Source organism: Narcine bancroftii, chromosome 7, assembly GCF_036971445.1.
Source record: "Narcine bancroftii isolate sNarBan1 chromosome 7, sNarBan1.hap1, whole genome shotgun sequence".
In the NCBI taxonomy this organism is placed as follows: Eukaryota; Metazoa; Chordata; class Chondrichthyes; order Torpediniformes; family Narcinidae; genus Narcine; species Narcine bancroftii.
This window is the reverse complement of record NC_091475.1, coordinates 177,527,490-177,544,649: the sequence shown is the minus strand read 5'-3', so window position 1 is coordinate 177,544,649 and position 17,160 is coordinate 177,527,490. Positions and strand designations below refer to the sequence as shown.

General features: G+C 37.4%; 1 protein-coding gene across 21 annotated transcripts in view; it reads right to left on the bottom strand.

Moving 5' to 3' along the window:
• The window catches only part of wasf3b (WASP family member 3b), a 246,852-nt gene that overhangs the window by 153,212 nt on the left and 76,480 nt on the right, over positions 1 to 17,160 (bottom strand). For 14 of the 21 annotated variants that reach the window (XR_011342254.1, XR_011342250.1, XR_011342249.1 and 11 more), the window contains exons 7-10: positions 15,713 to 15,943; positions 11,458 to 11,828; positions 10,028 to 10,172; positions 7,622 to 7,718 (exon numbers count right to left, since the gene is read on the bottom strand). Coding sequence is in view for 7 of the 21 variants with exons in the window: in XM_069891491.1 (XP_069747592.1) it covers positions 10,018 to 10,172; positions 11,458 to 11,828; positions 15,713 to 15,943 (757 nt within the window). In the remaining 14 variants the exon portion in view is untranslated. Of the gene's footprint in view, positions 1 to 7,621; positions 7,719 to 8,619; positions 10,173 to 11,457; positions 11,829 to 15,712; positions 15,944 to 17,160 lie in introns of those variants that run through there. The other 7 variants (XM_069891491.1, XM_069891486.1, XM_069891487.1 and 4 more) reach the window with 1 other exon arrangement.

Genomic DNA, 17,160 nt, shown 5'->3' with positions numbered 1-17,160 from the left:
TCCCTTCTTTCCCTTCGTTTTCAGTTCGGTATAATTGTTCATAGAACTCTCTAAAGTTTTCCTTAATTTCTTTTGGATTATATGTAATTTGTTTGTCTTTTTTCCTTGATGCCAATACCATTTTCTTAGCTTGTTCTGTCTTAAGCTGCCATGCTAGGATTTTGTGCGTTTTTTCACCTAGTTCATAATATTTCTGTTTTGTCTTCATTATATTCTTCTCCACCTTATATGTTTGTAGTGTTTCATATTTTATTTTTTTATCCGCCAATTCTCTTCTTTTAGTTGTATCTTCCTTCATTGCTAATTCTTTTTCTATATTTACTATTTCCCTTTCCAACTGCTCTGTTTCCTGATTATAGTCCTTCTTCATCTTGGTTACATAACTTATTATTTGTCCTCTAATGAATGCTTTCATTGCATCCCATAGTATAAACTTATCTTCCACTGATTCCGTATTTATTTCAAAATACATTTTTATTTGTTTTTCAATAAATTCTCTAAAATCCTGCCTTTTAAGTAACATGGGGTTTAATCTCCATCTATACATTCTTGGAGGGATGTCTTCTAACTTTACTGTCAATATTAAGGGTGAATGGTCCGATAGTATTCTAGCTTTATATTCTGTTTTTCTTACTCTACCTTGCATACGAGCTGATAACAAAAATATGTCTATTCTTGAGTATGTTTTATGTCTAGCCGAGTAATATGAATATTCTTTTTCCTTTGGGTGTTGTTTCCTCCATATATCCAAAAGTTGGATTTCTTCCATCGATTTAATTATAAATTTGGTTACTTTGTTCTTTCTGTTAATTTTTTTCCCAGTTTTGTCCATATTTGAATCCAAATTCAGATTGAAGTCCCCTCCTATTAATATGTTCCCTTGCGTATCTGCTACCTTCAAAAAGATATCTTGCATAAACTTTTGATCTTCTTCGTTAGGTGAATATACATTGAGTAGATTCCAAAACTCCGAATATATCTGACATTTTATCATTACATATCTCCCTGCTGGATCTATTATTTCCTCTTCTATTTTAAATGGCACATTTTTACTAATTAATATAGCTACTCCTCTTGTTTTTGAATTATACGATGCTGCTGTTACGTGTCCTACCCAATCTCTCTTTAATTTCTTGTGCTCCAATTCAGTTAAATGTGTTTCTTGCACAAATGCTATATCAATTTTTTCTTTTTTCAGTAAATTTAGCAGTTTCTTCCTTTTAATTTAGTTATGTATTCCATTAATATTTAAAGTCATATAGTTCAACTTAGCCATTTTATACTTTGTTTATCTTCCCTTTCCGTTTCTCCATCATTACCTTTCCTTCTTATCCATTTGTTTTCTTGTTTTGAACCCTTTATAAGACAACATTCCTAAAACATCAAACATTTTCCTTATTCTCCTATTTAAAACTTCTTTAGCCCCAATCTCCCCTTCCCCTCCTGAGTTGTCCTTTATCCCTTGTCGGACAACCACATCTCCCCTCTCCATTTGGATTTGCGAATTCACTCGCAAGCGTCAGCTGATTTTGCAGTGACTGCAACTCCTCCCCACCCAGCCCCCCCCAGAAAAGATTTCACTTTTCATATGTAACAAAGGTCACTCTTTTAGTTCCCTCCTTATTCCCTCTATTCCATTTCCTTCCCTTATTAATTCTTGTCTATACTATCTATATTTTCCTCTAAATACGGATACATTCATGTATGCACATTATACATATACACACATATACCTCTTTACCCACATACATATAAATCGTGGTCATTTTTACTCTTATTACATATCTTCATCTCTCTGGTTGTTTTGTAGTTGTTCTGCAAATTTCCTTGCTTCCTCTGGATCCGAGAATAGTTTTTTTTTCCATAAGATCATTTTCGATGTATTGAACTCCTTTCTCTTCTTCAGGAGTTCAAAACTTATGTGTCTTTTTAGTTCTCAGTCTTTTGTACTCTCGTTACACGTCTTCATCCCTCAGTCTATTTTGTAATTGTTCTGCAAATTTTCGTGCTTCCTCTGGATCCGAGAAGAGTCTGTTTTGTTGTCCTGGAATAAATATTTTCAATACCGCTGGATGCTTTCGTATAAATTTATACCCTTTCTTCCATAAAATCGCCTTTGCTGTATTGAACTCCTTTCTCTTCTTCAGGAGTTCAAAACTTATATCTGGATAAATGAAGATTTTTTGCCCTTTGTACTCCAGTGGCTTGTTGCCCTCTCTTACTTTTTCCATTGTCTTCTCCAGTACCTTTTCTCTTGTAGTATATCTTAGGAATTTTACTAAAATAGATCTTGGCCTTTGTTGTGGTTGTGGTTTAAAGGCCAATGCTCTATGTGCCCTTTCTATTTCCATATCTTGCTGTAGTTCTGGACATCCTAGGATCCTGGGGATCCAATCTTTTATAAACTCTCTCATATTCTCGCCTTCTTCATCTTCCTTAACGCCCACTATCTTTATGTTATTTCTTCTGTTATAATTTTCCATTATATCTATTTTCTGAGCTAACAGTTCTTGTGTCTCTATAACTTTTTTATTAGATTCCTTCAATATCTTTTTTAAGTCCTCTACCTCCATTTCTACTGCTGCTTCCCGCTCTTCCATCTTGTCCATTCTCTTTCCCATTTCTGTTAAGGTCATATCTATTTTATTCATTTTCTCTTCTGTATTGTTTATTCTTCTTCTTAAATCACTAAATTCTTGTGCTTGCCATTCTTTAAATGACTCCATGTATTCTTTAATAAGAGAAAGTATATCCTTTATCTTGCCTTTCCCTTCTTCTTCTATTTCACTGTACTCTTCCTCTTCTTCTTCCTCTGGGTTGGCCATCTGTTGTTTCTTTGTTGCCCTTTTCTTCTCTTCTTTCTTGTTTTCGTTGTCTTCTATGTTCTCCTCTTGCTGCAAGTGTTCTGCAGCTGTCATTGCTGGCTGTGGAGATCGACTCCCCAGCTGGTCACCCCTCCCGTCGGTGTGTTTTTTGCATGCACATCGCGCATGCGCGACTCCTCGCGCATGCGCGGTTGCGCACTTTTACTCAGCTCAGCGAGCCATTTTTGTAGTCCACTTTCTACCGACCTGAGGGAGCGGGTTTCTATCTCCACCGCGGGCCTCTTCGAACAGGTAAGGCCTTCTCCTTCTTCTTCCGTTGTCTTCTCTTCCTCTCTTCTTACCGTTGATTTCGATTTTTCTTTTTTCGTCGCCATCTTCTTTCCACCTTTATATTCACTTTTCTTTAATTTTTATTTTTGTGCCTTTGTGTTTTCCTTTGTTTTTTCCGACTTTTCTGGAGAGGGCTGGAGTTCACCGTCCGGCCACTACTCCATCACGTGACTCCTCCCCAGATAGCAGATGCTTTAAGAATTATTTTCCAGAACTCGATAGACTCAGGATCAGTACCCATGGATTGGAGGGTAGCTAATGTTACCCCACTATTTAAAAAGGGGGGTAGAGAAAAAGCAGGGAATTATTGGCCGGTGAGCATTACATCAGTAGTGGGCAAAATGATGGAATCCATTATTAAGGATGCAATAGCGGAGCATATGACTAGCGGAGAAGGGATCGGATGGAGTCAACATGGATTTACAAAAGGTAAATCGTGCTTGACAAATCTATTGGAATTCTTTGAGATGGTGATAGGTAAAATAGATGGGGGAGAGCCAGTGGATGTGGTGCACCTGGACTTCCAAAAGGCCTTCGATAAGGTCCCACATACACGACTGGCTTCCAAAATCAAGGCTCATGGGATTGGGGGAAAAGTATTGATGTGGATTGAGAACTGGCTGGCAGGTAGAGACAGAGAGTTCGGATAAATGGCTCGTTTTCTGAGTGGCAGGCGGTGACCAGTGGGGTGCCACAGGGATCTGTACTGGTACCCCAGCTGTTCACAATTTACATTAATGATCTGGATGAGGGAATTGGATGTAATATCTCCAAATTTGGAGATGACTCTAAGCTAGGAGGGGTTGTGTGCACGGAAGAGGGGGTCAGGAAGCTCCAGTGTGATTTGGATAAATTGAGGGACTGGGCAGATACATGGCAAATGCACTACAATGTGGATAAATGTGAGGTTATCCACTTTGGTAATAAAAAACCGGAGGGCAGATTACTATTTGAATGGCAATAGATTAAGAGATGGGGAAGTGCAGAGAGACCTAGGGGTACTTGTACATCAGTCTCTGAAGGCGAGCATGCAGGTACAGCAGGCAGTTAAAAAGGCAATGGTATGTTGGCCTTCATATCAAGAGGGTTTGAGTATAGGAACAAGGATACCTTACTGCAGCTGTACAGGGCCTTGGTGAGACCACACCTGGAGTATTGTGTGCAGTTTTGGTCACCTTATCCAAGGAAGGATGTTCTTGCAAAGGAGGGAGTGCGGAGGCGATTCACCAGGCTGAAACCTGGAATGACTTATGAGGAAAGATTGCACAAATTGGGATTGTACTTGCTGGAGATTACAAGATTGAGAGGGGACCTCATAGAGACATAAAATTCTGGCAGGACTGGACAGAATGGATGCAGATGGGATGTTTCCAATGATGGGAAAATCCAGAACCCGGGGCCATGGTTTGAGGATAATAGGCAAACCATTTAGGACCGAGATGAGGAGGAATTTCTTGACCCAGAGGGTGGTGAATCTGTGGAATTCATTGACACAGAGGGCAGTAGAGGCAGGTTCATTAAATATATTTAAGAGGGAATTAGATCTATTTCTTCAGTATAAGGGTATTAAAGGTTACGGAGAGAAGGCAGGGATGGGGTACTGAACTTTAATATCAGCCATGATCTCGTTGAATGGCGGAGCAGGCTCGAAGGGTCGAATGACCTACTCCTGCTCCTATCTTCTATGTTTCTATGTTTAAGTTGTATAAAACATTGGTGAGGCCAAATATGGAGTACTGTGTGCAGTTTTGGTCACCTAACTACAGGAAAGCTATCAATAAGATAGAAAGAGATCAGAGAAGATTTACTAGGATGTTGCCTGGACTTCAGGAACTAAGTTACAGGGAAAGGTTAAACAGGTTAGGTCTTTATTCCTTGGAGTGTAGAGGAATGAGAAGAGATTAGATAGAGGTATTTAAAATTATGAGAGGATAAGCACATTCAAGGCAGGCAGAGAGGCCACATTTCCTCCTCACACAACATGCAATGTTTGTTTGCTCTTCTGCATGGAGTTAAGTTACCTAGTTTTGACTCCTGTTCTTATAGCAATAATACAAGTCTTTCCAGCTCTGCTCTTGATGAATGCAAAATTATTTTTGCTGATATATTCCGTGCAAGCTGGGATTTCCCAGTCTAACTTGTTGGTCAGGATTACATAAGGAAGGAGAGACTTGCCTTAATGTGACATCTTTTGTATATTAGATATTCAAGAATACTTGTAAATAACAACAGAAATACTAGAAATACAACACATCAAGCAGCAATGGTAGAAGAAGAGAAACAACATTTCAGATCAATGAGTTTTTGTCAGAATTAGGAAACATTTAAGTGGAGCAAAGATGAAAAAAATTGGAAAACATCGAACATTTTGTTAAAGTGTACAACAGGAGATGATGCCATAAATTAATATTGTCCAAGGAAAAACAATTTAGAATAATAATGTACAAGGACGCTAGTTGACTGACTGAGATTTCCCAGCATTCCCCTTTATTTCAGATTTTCCTCAGATTTCTACCAGGTGCTATGCTTTATAGCTCAGTTCCAGCAGCTTTTCCTTTCCTCTCTCTATTTACAACTCCCCAGTCTGATTAGCTGCCATTAACAAGCCTTTGATGCCCCCTTTTGGCAGAAACAATCATTCATACATTTTCTTGGTTTCCTTTGGTCTCCCCATCATCACGTCATTGCAACTTAAAACATCCGTTTTATAAATTTTCCCAGTTCTGGAAAAAAGTCATCAACCAGAAAATACCATATATATTTGTGAAACAGTCATTATTGTACAAGTCAACCCCCCCGCCCCCCCACAACCTTTTTTTGGCCCAAAGATTGGATGGTTTTGTATGACCCGTGTAAAAGCCACCCTGCCTCATTTTTGGCCAAGACTACCTGAGCTCCCGACACCCAACAGTGGACCCTCACCCCAACCACACCCCCACTGGAGTTCCCAATGCCCCAACAATAGACCCTCTCCCCAGCCGCCTATCCACCAGAGCTCCCAACACCCCAGCCACTCACCAACTGGAGTTCCTAATGCCTGGCCACTCATCCATTCAAGCCCTGGCCACCTACCCCATCTGAGCCACCTAATCCCAACCTTCCATCTAAACTCCTGACACCCTGGCCACCTGCCCATCCAACAGGAAGGGTGATCAAAAGAGTCCTGAAGGAAGCAATCCCATGGAAAGCAGAGAGGGAAAGCAGTGTGGAAGATGTGTCTGGTGGTGGGATCCTGTTGTAAGTGACAGAATTGCAGAGGATATGTTGAACACAGAGGCTGGTGGGGTGATAGGTAAGGATATGCAAAAGCTGATGAGTGAGGAGGAGAGAAAAATATTTCTGCTCCAATTCAAAGCTATTCATCTTTGGATTCATCATGGATTACCTGAAGTGGAGCACAAGAACATAATTGATGCAAGAGTAGGCCATTTGTCCCATGTTTGATATGATCATGGCTGATTTGCTCCAGGTCTAATCATTTAAGTGCAAATTCTCCTGAGCCATCAACTTCCTCATCTTTCTTTTTAAATACTCCTAGATTAATGAATTCTAGAGATTTAACACCATCTATGGGAAGAACTTCTACTGCTCATCTTGCAACTATACAACCTCATTTTTGATTTCCTCACTTAATTGTGCTTCCCAAGGATCTTGTGTGTTCTAGCAAAATTTTGGACCTTAAAATAGATATATTCAAGTTCCTTAGCCACACATGATAGCACAACCTGTTCGTCCCAAAATTAACTAAGAGATTCTCTTTTGGACTTCTTACAATCCCATTATATTCTTTCTTAAATGAGGAGACCAAAACTACATACAGAACTCCAAGTATGAGTACAGTGTACTCATCAGTACACTGTACCAGTACTTCAATACAAAATGCCAACCCTTTCAAAAAAGAATAATGTGCTATTTACCTTCCCAACCATTTGTTGCATCTGCCAGCAGTGTGCACAAGAACATTGAGATCTCACTGTACTTCATTTATCTACAATCTTTTTCCATTGAGATAAATCTGCCTTAAGATTCCTTTAACCGAAATGCAACCTCACTTTTCCACATGAAACTCCATGACAAGTTTTCATTCACTCATTCAATTTGTCTAAAGCTTTCAGTTTAAATATTCACATTGCAAAGCATCCTCCCACATATTTTCATTTTACCAAGCTTTAAACCTACTTTTCATGCAGCGGATTAAGAATTCTTTTGACAGAATTTAGCGGTTTCGAATGTTCCACAGACTGTTACTGTCAAATATTTTGCTCCAAAGGACATACATTTACATTTTACAACTTTAAGATATCAATTTGCAGCCAATGAAGCATTGTCACAAAATAGGGTAACATGGCAATTAATAAAGTATAAACAATAGTGGACTACATGCACGGCTCTAGCAGAAGATCAATTATAGGCCTATATTTGGGAAATCTCTCATCAAAATGTAGCATACAATATTTTAATTCTACCTGAGAGATTAAAAAGACTCTATATGCCTCATCCAAAGGATCCAAAGACTTTCAGTTGCTGCAATGGAGTATAATCCCAAGGATGGCAGGAATAACTCTGGAAACAATAGAGACATTATCTTTGCATTAAGTATAATACTTTTTTTTTAAAAAGAGGGTAAGAATTCATGGAGAGAAATTGATTATTTTCACACTGAAAATTACATACCACTACTTAATAGCTTGAAACTACATTTCATCTGGGTATAACATAATTTCTCATAGGAACAAGAGAATTCAGGGTCATGTTAACATTCATTTAATTATTGGATAGAAAGGATGCATTCTCTAAGAGATGCCAATACATTGTGATTTTTTAAAACTACCAGCAATTAGGTCTACTGCTATTAAACTGCAGAAGAATAAAACATGAAAGTTAGAACAATTTAAATGTCCTTCTGATTTGGAGGAACTGGACTGGAAGGAGGTGAGAAGGATTCTCAAGTACCTCCTCATTGTGGCATGAGCTCTCTGGCTCCCAACACCATCATCTTAAATGTCAATCAAACAGAAATGCTATAATCATGATACAATAGCAAATAGTTACGAAATGGTTACTTAAACAAAGAGAAGGGCACTTTGAATAACTTTGTCACTGAGATTTTGTATGGAGTGAAGAAAACAGCCAGTTGGATTGAAATTCTGCACTTCTATTTTCTAATAGTATAAAAAGCCTCATTGGAATTTCTGAGTTATATTTCTAAATGATAAATGTTTATGAGAGCAAGGTCTATCCTCCAAAATGTTAGGAAGGCTATTTAACACAATGCAAGAAATCTTGAAAGCATAAATTTTCTTTTGCTGTTTAGTTTATTTGAATTCAACTCATTATAATTTTACACATCTATATGATTAGAAAATAAATTGTTAATAAATGGAAATTCAGGATGAAACCAAAGCATAACAAATGTTTACAAAATAGTTTTGATACATTTTTTTTTAAACTTAACACTAGGTATATGAGAACTAGAACAGACATTTATACATGAATTAAAATGTCTTAAACTATTGGCAATATATTTGATACCTACCTCAAATATACATCAACAGAATAGCACATAACTTTTCCAATTTAAAGTACTATTTAGAGGGGTAATCATTTAAAATAAGAAAAAACTCAAATTAAGAATGAATGAGTAGCAATTTTTAACTGCAGAAATATTTTGGAGTTATTATCCTCAAATTTTATTCTATACAGATTCATAGTGCTTTAAGTTTAATAGAAATGTAACTTTAATTTATCTAATCTTTATTAACTTTCCTCCTTTGTAAAGGGAAAAACATGGGGTCTCTGATTTAAAGTTGAAATCACTATTGAAAGGATATTGAATCCTGATTAGTCTCAGTATTATCATTCCTGTGTGAAGCAGATCCACTTTTGTCCAGGGATCCTTTATCTGTGGAGCTACTTCAAAGAAAGAACAGCAGGCTTGGATTTGTGTAACACTTTGTACATCCTTTTTATGAAAATTGAAAGCATTCAGTGGTCCACGATGTGCTTTCAATATTGTAAAATAGATAATTCAGCTGTCAATGTATACATTACTTCCCTAACAAGATATTCTGTTTCTCTAATTTATTAACTTTTAAATGGCAGATGTTTGTCAGAACACTGGGAATAAGATTCACTTGTCCAAAATGAAAATATAATCCTCAATTTCTATGTTTCAAAGTTTAAGAATTTATTTTAATACATCATTAAAGCATTTTCAGTAGCAGTGAAGCTGATAATACCAACTGGCATTTGATTAAGAGTTTCTTATTCAGTTCCTACAAAGTACTGCACATTTATTATAAATAAACAATTGTTCTTCCATAATCCTTACTAAAGTCATTGGTTACACTCTCTCAGTGGTATATTTAAATAATTCAATTTAGAAATAATTCTTATTTTATAATTCAATTTTGAAGCCTTCATGATATATCAACATTCTTACTCATCTCAACCAAAAGTCATTTAAGTACAGTCATGTGCCACATAACGTCCGTTTGGGCAATGTTAATCACATACATGTCCATGGTCCCATAGGTTATAAGAGTTCAGAAATCGCAATCACAAAATGGGACGTAGCAGCTTCCCCTATGCAACATTTGAATCTCAGGTTTCTTGAATACAAAGCGATTGCGCTGTCAGGCATATAATGGTTCAGTACATATATATACATCATATAGTCATAATAAACACCTGTTACTATAACATGGTGCTTGCACAATGTCCAAATCGCATAACGTCCTATTTCACAGAACATATCGTGGATGTTATGCAATGCATGACTGTAATTATTATTTCACATTTGTTCCACATTACATTTAATAATAAATTAAGTAATATACAATAAATCTATTGAAGCTGCATGTTAGTCTGACCAATTATTCTCAAACTCAGAATCATCATCTGAATCACTATATTCCACGGCAATACGTCTGGATAGAATAGTTGCTACATCATTCCCAACTGGCTCTCGCTTAGCTGCTTGCTCGCGTTGCTCTTGAACTTTTTTCAGTTGAATTCCTAGAGTAAAAAAAAGTTGGTTCCAGTAATCGATGGCAGAACTTGTCAAACTTTTGTCTAAAATGAAGAAACAGGACCCCTCTAAATCCTCCTTTATTTAACAAAATAGTAATTACTAACTCAAAAATTAAATTTTACAGAACATCATTTTACCCTTTACTAAACTTGTTACTGTGAATATATCATCCCTGCTGTTTATTAGAAATTGTGTTCAACAATAATAAAGTTTGCTATGGACAACTAAGATTAAAAAAAGATAGATTGCCTTTTCATTTAGAAGTAAAATTATCAATGGCAATTCAGACAGAGTTCAATTTTTTAAAAATTAGAATACATCAATTTGGCTTCTATTTTCCAGTTTTTAAAACTTGTCAAAACATAACCATAATTTACTATTTTTCTAAATATATTCTGAAACTGTGCCCTTGTTCAGGAGCTCATACATTAAAAACAAATACAATTCTATGCTTAAATTGACACAAGTTAATGTACAAAATATTATCTTCAAAACTGTTAATAATAATCATATCCCAAATTAGACAATTAACATTCTAATTATTCCACAATTAGAAACTAGTATTTATTAATCTGCACTACTTGATTTGCTTCGAGTTTCAGGCTGGGATTGTGAATAAGATAAATAAAGAATCCAGGAATGAAAACATTATAAAAGATTCATTTTCTCCTGCTCATAAAAGAGTGGAAATACTGAGAATTGATCCCTAAAATCAGCTGTGCAGAAAAGTTGGTGATGTGAGGTTTTCCTGATACTATTACATTACATTCATAAAGTTACATTGAGGAGAATGGTCAATTGCAACATCAAAATTGTAAATTATTTGCAGATAAATTTAGTTTTACCATGTGGAGTGCAAGGTTCTTTCAGGTGAGGGTGGGCCCGCAACAGAAAAATAAGTAAAAATCATGGGTACAGTTTCATTCAGTTAAAAATGAGGGGTGCACAGTTCGAATCCAGAACTGTCTGTAAAGAGTTTGTACATTCTCCTCATGGTGCTCGGATTTATTCCCACCTCCCAAAAACATAGCTTAATTGGTATATTTTGGGGGCATGGGCTCGTGCGCCGCAAGTGCCTGTTACCATGCTGCATGTCTTAAACATTCATTTTGATTCTTGGTCTAGGATTTCCTTTGTTCTTCTAATAAAATTGCTGATTAAAGCAGATAAGAGCTTCTGTGGAAAATTACACCACTACTATCATTAGCTCCAATCAATGTTAAACAAAGAAACCAGCATGTAAATATAATTCTCCCTCTTATTACTTACCCACACGAATAGCAGCAAGGAGATCACTTCTGGCATCATTGAGGGGAGTATTTTCTGGTTCATGCTGTTTGTTTTCAGGTATAAATTGATTATGCATTGGAGAGGAAACTAGGGAGGAAGATGTTGCTGGCAAAGTTGGAGGCAAAGGTGGGGGAGGTACAGGAAGGCTAAGTGGGGGAGATGCTCCAGGAGACATTGGAGATGAAGTAGATGCAACTCCCATCATTAATCCAGGATGGGAAACTGGTGGAGTAGACACTTGGATTGGATTTACAAAGGCAGTTTGTGCTGATGGAATTACTGGGTCAGAAGGAGGCAGGGAAGGGTCTGTTGAATTGTAATATTCCATCATCTGAGGAGAAGGTGGCACACTACAATAAATAATATTTAGTTTAAAAATTATGCAACATACACATTTAAACATTTTCATTGAGAATACATCTGCTTTTATTATTTTAAATGTAAAAACTCAATTCTGATATTCTAAAAAAAAATCACAACATTTTAGTAGTATGGTATCTTTAAAACATAGAAATGAATCATTCATCTACTGTTCTACACCAAAACAAATTAAAAGCCACATTTTTTCCAAGTCTCAACTAGAAAAACAGAATACAAAATTAAGAAAGATAAAACTGTCTATGTAACATAGTAACAAAACAAAGAAAATGAGTTATTGTGCAAATCTGATAAAATATTGGTCAGAAAACAAGAATCTTCCAAAGTAAATGTCTACAAATAATTTTGTTTATGTTCCAAAGTTACTTAAGATTTTCAGTCGCAAAATCTTTTATGTTCACTTAATTCACATTATTATTATGCTCTAAAACTATCTAATGACCTTTCTTCATTTTGAAATTGCTTCCTTAATAAAAGATCACTTGGAAAACTAGCTATCAGTGCCAAACATTCTTAGCATCATTATCAAAGTGGGTTGCCTGATATGATTATTACGGTATTTCCAGACTCTTTTGTGTAGTCTTCCAAAGGCGCTATTTGCCTTGGCGAGTCTGTTGTCTATCACATTGTCGATCCTTGCATCTGATGAAATGGTGCAGCCGAGATAAAGATAAAGAGTCTGGAAAAACAACCAACTGAAAAACCTCACAAAGATAAGCGTATACAGAGCCGTTGTCATACCCACACTCCTGTTCGGCTCCAAATCATGGGTGCTCTACCGGCACCACCTACGGCTCCTAGAACGCTTCCACCAGCGTTGTCTCCGCTCCATCCTCAACATCCATTGGAGCGCTTTCATCCCTAACGTCAAAGTACTCGAGATGGCAGAGGTCGACAGCATCGAGTCCACGCTGCTGAAGATCCAGCTGCGCTGGATGGGTCACGTCTCCAGAATGGAGGACCATCGCCTTCCCAAGATCGTGTTATATGGCGAGCTCTCCACTGGCCACCGTGACAGAGGTGCACCAAAGAAAAGGTACAAGGACTGCCTAAAGAAATCTCTTGGTGCCTGCCACATTGACCACCGCCAGTGGGCTGATTATCGCCTCAAACCGTGCATCTTGGCGCCTCACAGTTTGGCGGGCAGCAACCTCCTTTGAAGAAGACCGCAGAGCCCACCTCACTGACAAAAGGCAAAGGAGGAAAAACCCAAGACCCAACCCCAACCAACCAATTTTCCCTTGCAACTGCTGCAATCGTGTCTGCCTGTCCCGCATCGGACTTGTCAGCCACAAACGAGCCTGCAGCTGACGTGGACTTTTTAACCCCCTCCATAAATCTTCGTCCGCGAAGCCAAGCCAAAGAAGAAGAAGATTATTACGGTATCCACAAGGATTGGGTAGCATAGTAGTTATGAACATTAGTTCAGTTGAATATTGTGATCCAATTCAACTGAGGGCAGATAACACTCAAGACATTTTTGTCAATACACACTTCTTCTTAGGCAGTGCATCAGGATTGAGGATGACTTAGTTCCACTTTGTTGTTCCATGATGCCATACGAGGCCAAAATGGGAACCACAGTCTCTTCCAAATTGGAAGTGCCTGAGAGGGAAAGCAGGTGCCTTTCTTCCATCACTTACACTATATCCCCAAATTCCCATGGACTCAAAAGTTCTCAATACCATTTCAAATGCTCCTTTCCCAGTGTCTTCTTAGCCAGAGGTTCTCAGGAGTCACTGATGATGGTGCATTTCTAAAAAAGGCTTTGACCATATATCCTTGAATGACTTCCTCTGCCAACTTCCTATTAGAGAGCTCAGGATAAAGTAACTATTTCAGGTGAATGATGTGGGGTAGGAGAGAACAATGACCTATCAAACAGAGCTGACAGAGTGTACTTGGGATCTCAATGATGAGAATATTGACTTAGGAGAGATCACTCATATTGGTTCACTTATCCTTTGCAGAAATTTGAGGAGACAGAATTTATAATATTTTTACAGAGCTTCGAAGCATTTTATCTAGGTAGTCTGGGTCTTTGAAGGATAAAAGACAGGGATCATTGCTGCCCAGAGGACTACCAGTTTTATGCTGGGTCTGAAATTCCCAAATATCCTTTTTTCCCTCAAATTAACCTATCACCCCAGGCACACTGAAGGTAGTGGTGAATTTCATCACCCACATTGTTCTTCCATTATCCAGTCAACATTATCCAGGATCTCACCCTGAGTCTACTTTGGGAGTGCTGATATGCAGTGAGATAAGATTGTTGGAGGACAGTGTGCAAGGTCCATCTTCTGCTTAAATACGTGCTTATGCAATAGTTGTCTACATACTGCATTTCAATTACTGAGGTCCTGACTCTGCAAGTTGAACAATTCCTATTAGTTCTGAAGATCAACTCCATTCCAGTGGGAAGTTGATTAGAACTCCAGTGCAGTCTACAACTGCTGGCTATCGGGTCAATTCAAGCCAGTACTTTTAATCTTGCACCTCACCCCATAATACTTGAAGTAAGGAAATATATTTAATGTAAAATACTCGGCAATTTAAAAACACTTGCAAATTCCCCAAATCAGGGACAGATAATCCAAGAGTCTTTTCATGGGCAAAATATTAATTTTACAGGTGCAAGGCAATAGAAGCACACCCATAGAATTTTTATTAACTTCATGCTATGCTACTACTTCCTGCATATTTCAGCATTATCCTTTTTTCTCCTATGACATTAGACAATGATTATTCTGGAATTATTGGCAAACAGGCCAGGTATAACATTTTCCACATCTTTCACAGCATTTTTTGAAATTTAAATTTGTATTCAAATGTATTTTGCTATTGACTAGATCAGGTTACGCCATGCTACATTTATTTACTAAGAGTGGTTTTTATTGAATTTACCTAACCTTTGATATAAGTATTTCAAAACAATGGATGTTTCTCAAAATATTAAGTTTCCCTGATAAAAGTCACATGTGAACCACAATCTGACTACTACCAATTTGCAGACTACAATTTTAACTTTCTCTTCTCAGCAGGTAACAGGGATATCTGCCATAATATGGCAGGGACAACCTTAAATATGCAGTTGAGATTCCACTCATTCCATACTACTATTTTAACAAGCAAGGAAGTGACTGCAGTAACAACAAAAAATGTCAGAGAGGTGAATCATGTCACTAATTTTAACCTTCCTATTTGGATACAATACATTTAGATCTTCCAGGTTAAGAGTTTTATAATTAATTGACATGGTTCAGCAATATTGATCCCAGAGTTCTGATCTGCTGTGAGGGTAGGATAGTTTGCCACTCCTGTTTGCCTGATAGCCATCCAGTGGTAAAATGGGACCATATTCCATCAATATACTCTTAAAGTGCTTGAGATATGCAGAATGTAAGGACTTAAATCTGCATTCAGTGCCAAGTTTCAGGAGCCTGTATCTTATTGAATCCAGTGAACAACTAGAAATATGTAAATGTGCTATCCCATTACCAGCCCAGCCAATTAGAAAAAAAGATTAAGGGCATGTTTTCATACAAAAAGCAGAACAGAAAAAAAAAATCATTGTATTCAATAACATTTTTTTAAAAACCTAAACATAATCAGCTGTATTTTTTTGGATACCAACATTAGAGGTAACAATTAATGGTCAAGGAACAAAATACTGTGAATTTCTAGCATTAATTAAATCAACATTGAAAGATATAGCAATCACAGTTTAAATTCTGTCACCTACAAGGCAAACAAATCTCTTCTCCAAATGTTATGTAATAAAGTGGTTTTAGTTAAAGGAGTTGGTTTATAGTTCAGGACTCCATATTTAATAACTGACAAGATGCATGCAACTTACTTGTGGTCCACTGGTTGCTGGAGTGTTGTGTGGATATCATTTATAGTAGATGATGGTGGAGGTGGTGGAGGTTGTTGAGGCCTATTCAAAGTAGTATGTCTAAAGCTTTCAGCACCTGTTCTGCTGTCATGTTTCTGAACTTGATTCCTAGCCAACATTTGCTGGTGGTGTGCATGATGACTTGGGGTAGTAACAGGATAGGAATATTCTGTGAGATCTGATCCATGAGATCTGGTGTCAAAAGCAGAGAAAAATTAACAATCACCAAATATTCCAGAAGTGTTCCACAGTTAGGTTTCAAAACAGCATTAAACCTGACAATAAATTTTAAAAAGTCCACTCAGCAAATAACATTTATAGAGTTTATTCCTGGTTTTCTATAAAATCTCATTTTTAAATTTGTCCAAAATACTGTATGTAACATTCAAGTGCATAACTTAATCAAAAATAAGTTCATTACAAAACGATCCCCATAGTTTAGACAGGTTGGCACAACATGGTGGGCCAAGACCTGCACTGTTCTAGATTTACCATTCCTATAATAGTTAAGTAAAAATGCCATTTTTATATCTATTGTGCAAGAAAATTATATAATAAAAATTAATCATTTGTGTGTAACATTTCTTTATTCTTTCCCAGCTTTCAGTAAAATCTAAAGATAAATCCTATAAAGAGGAACATGTAAAATGATAGCAATGAATTTTAGATTATTTTCACCTGTCCTTCTCACTAATGCAACAGGTTGATACCCACTATGAGGCAAAAAAAATTCAAAAATCTTCATGATTTCAACCTCAGACTTCCAGTAAAACACATTTCCTCCAAATAACTACGAAAAATATTTAAGTCTTTAAAGCAATGCAATAATAATAGAATGATGCCTTAACTTCTGAGATGAAAGTGTGCTTTCTTTGTATTTTCCAACTCCAGCTTCCTGAAATCTTTGGCATTTAGAGTGGAAGAAGAAACAAAAGATAACGGCTAAAGAAGAACATCATGTACATCACAAACACTAAAAATCCCTACGATTTCAGGCTACATTTATGTGGCACCTTCAACAGAATTTTTTTTTTTTCTTTGGCTTGGCTTCGCGGACGAAGATTTATGGAGGGGGTAAAAAGTCCACGTCAGCTGCAGGCTCGTTTGTGGCTGACCAGTCCGATGCGGGACAGGCAGACACGATTGCAGCGGTTGCAAGGGAAAATTGGTTGGTTGGGGTTGGGTGTTGGGTTTTTCCTCCTTTGCCTTTTGTCAGTGAGGTGGGCTCTGCGGTCTTCTTCAAAGGAGGCTGCTGCCCGCCAAACTGTGAGGCGCCAAGATGCACGGTTTGAGGCGTTATCAGCCCACTGGCGGTGGTCAATGTGGCAGGCACCAAGAGATTTCTTTAGGCAGTCCTTGTACCTTTTCTTTGGTGCACCTCTGTCACGGTGGCCAGTGGAGAGCTCGCC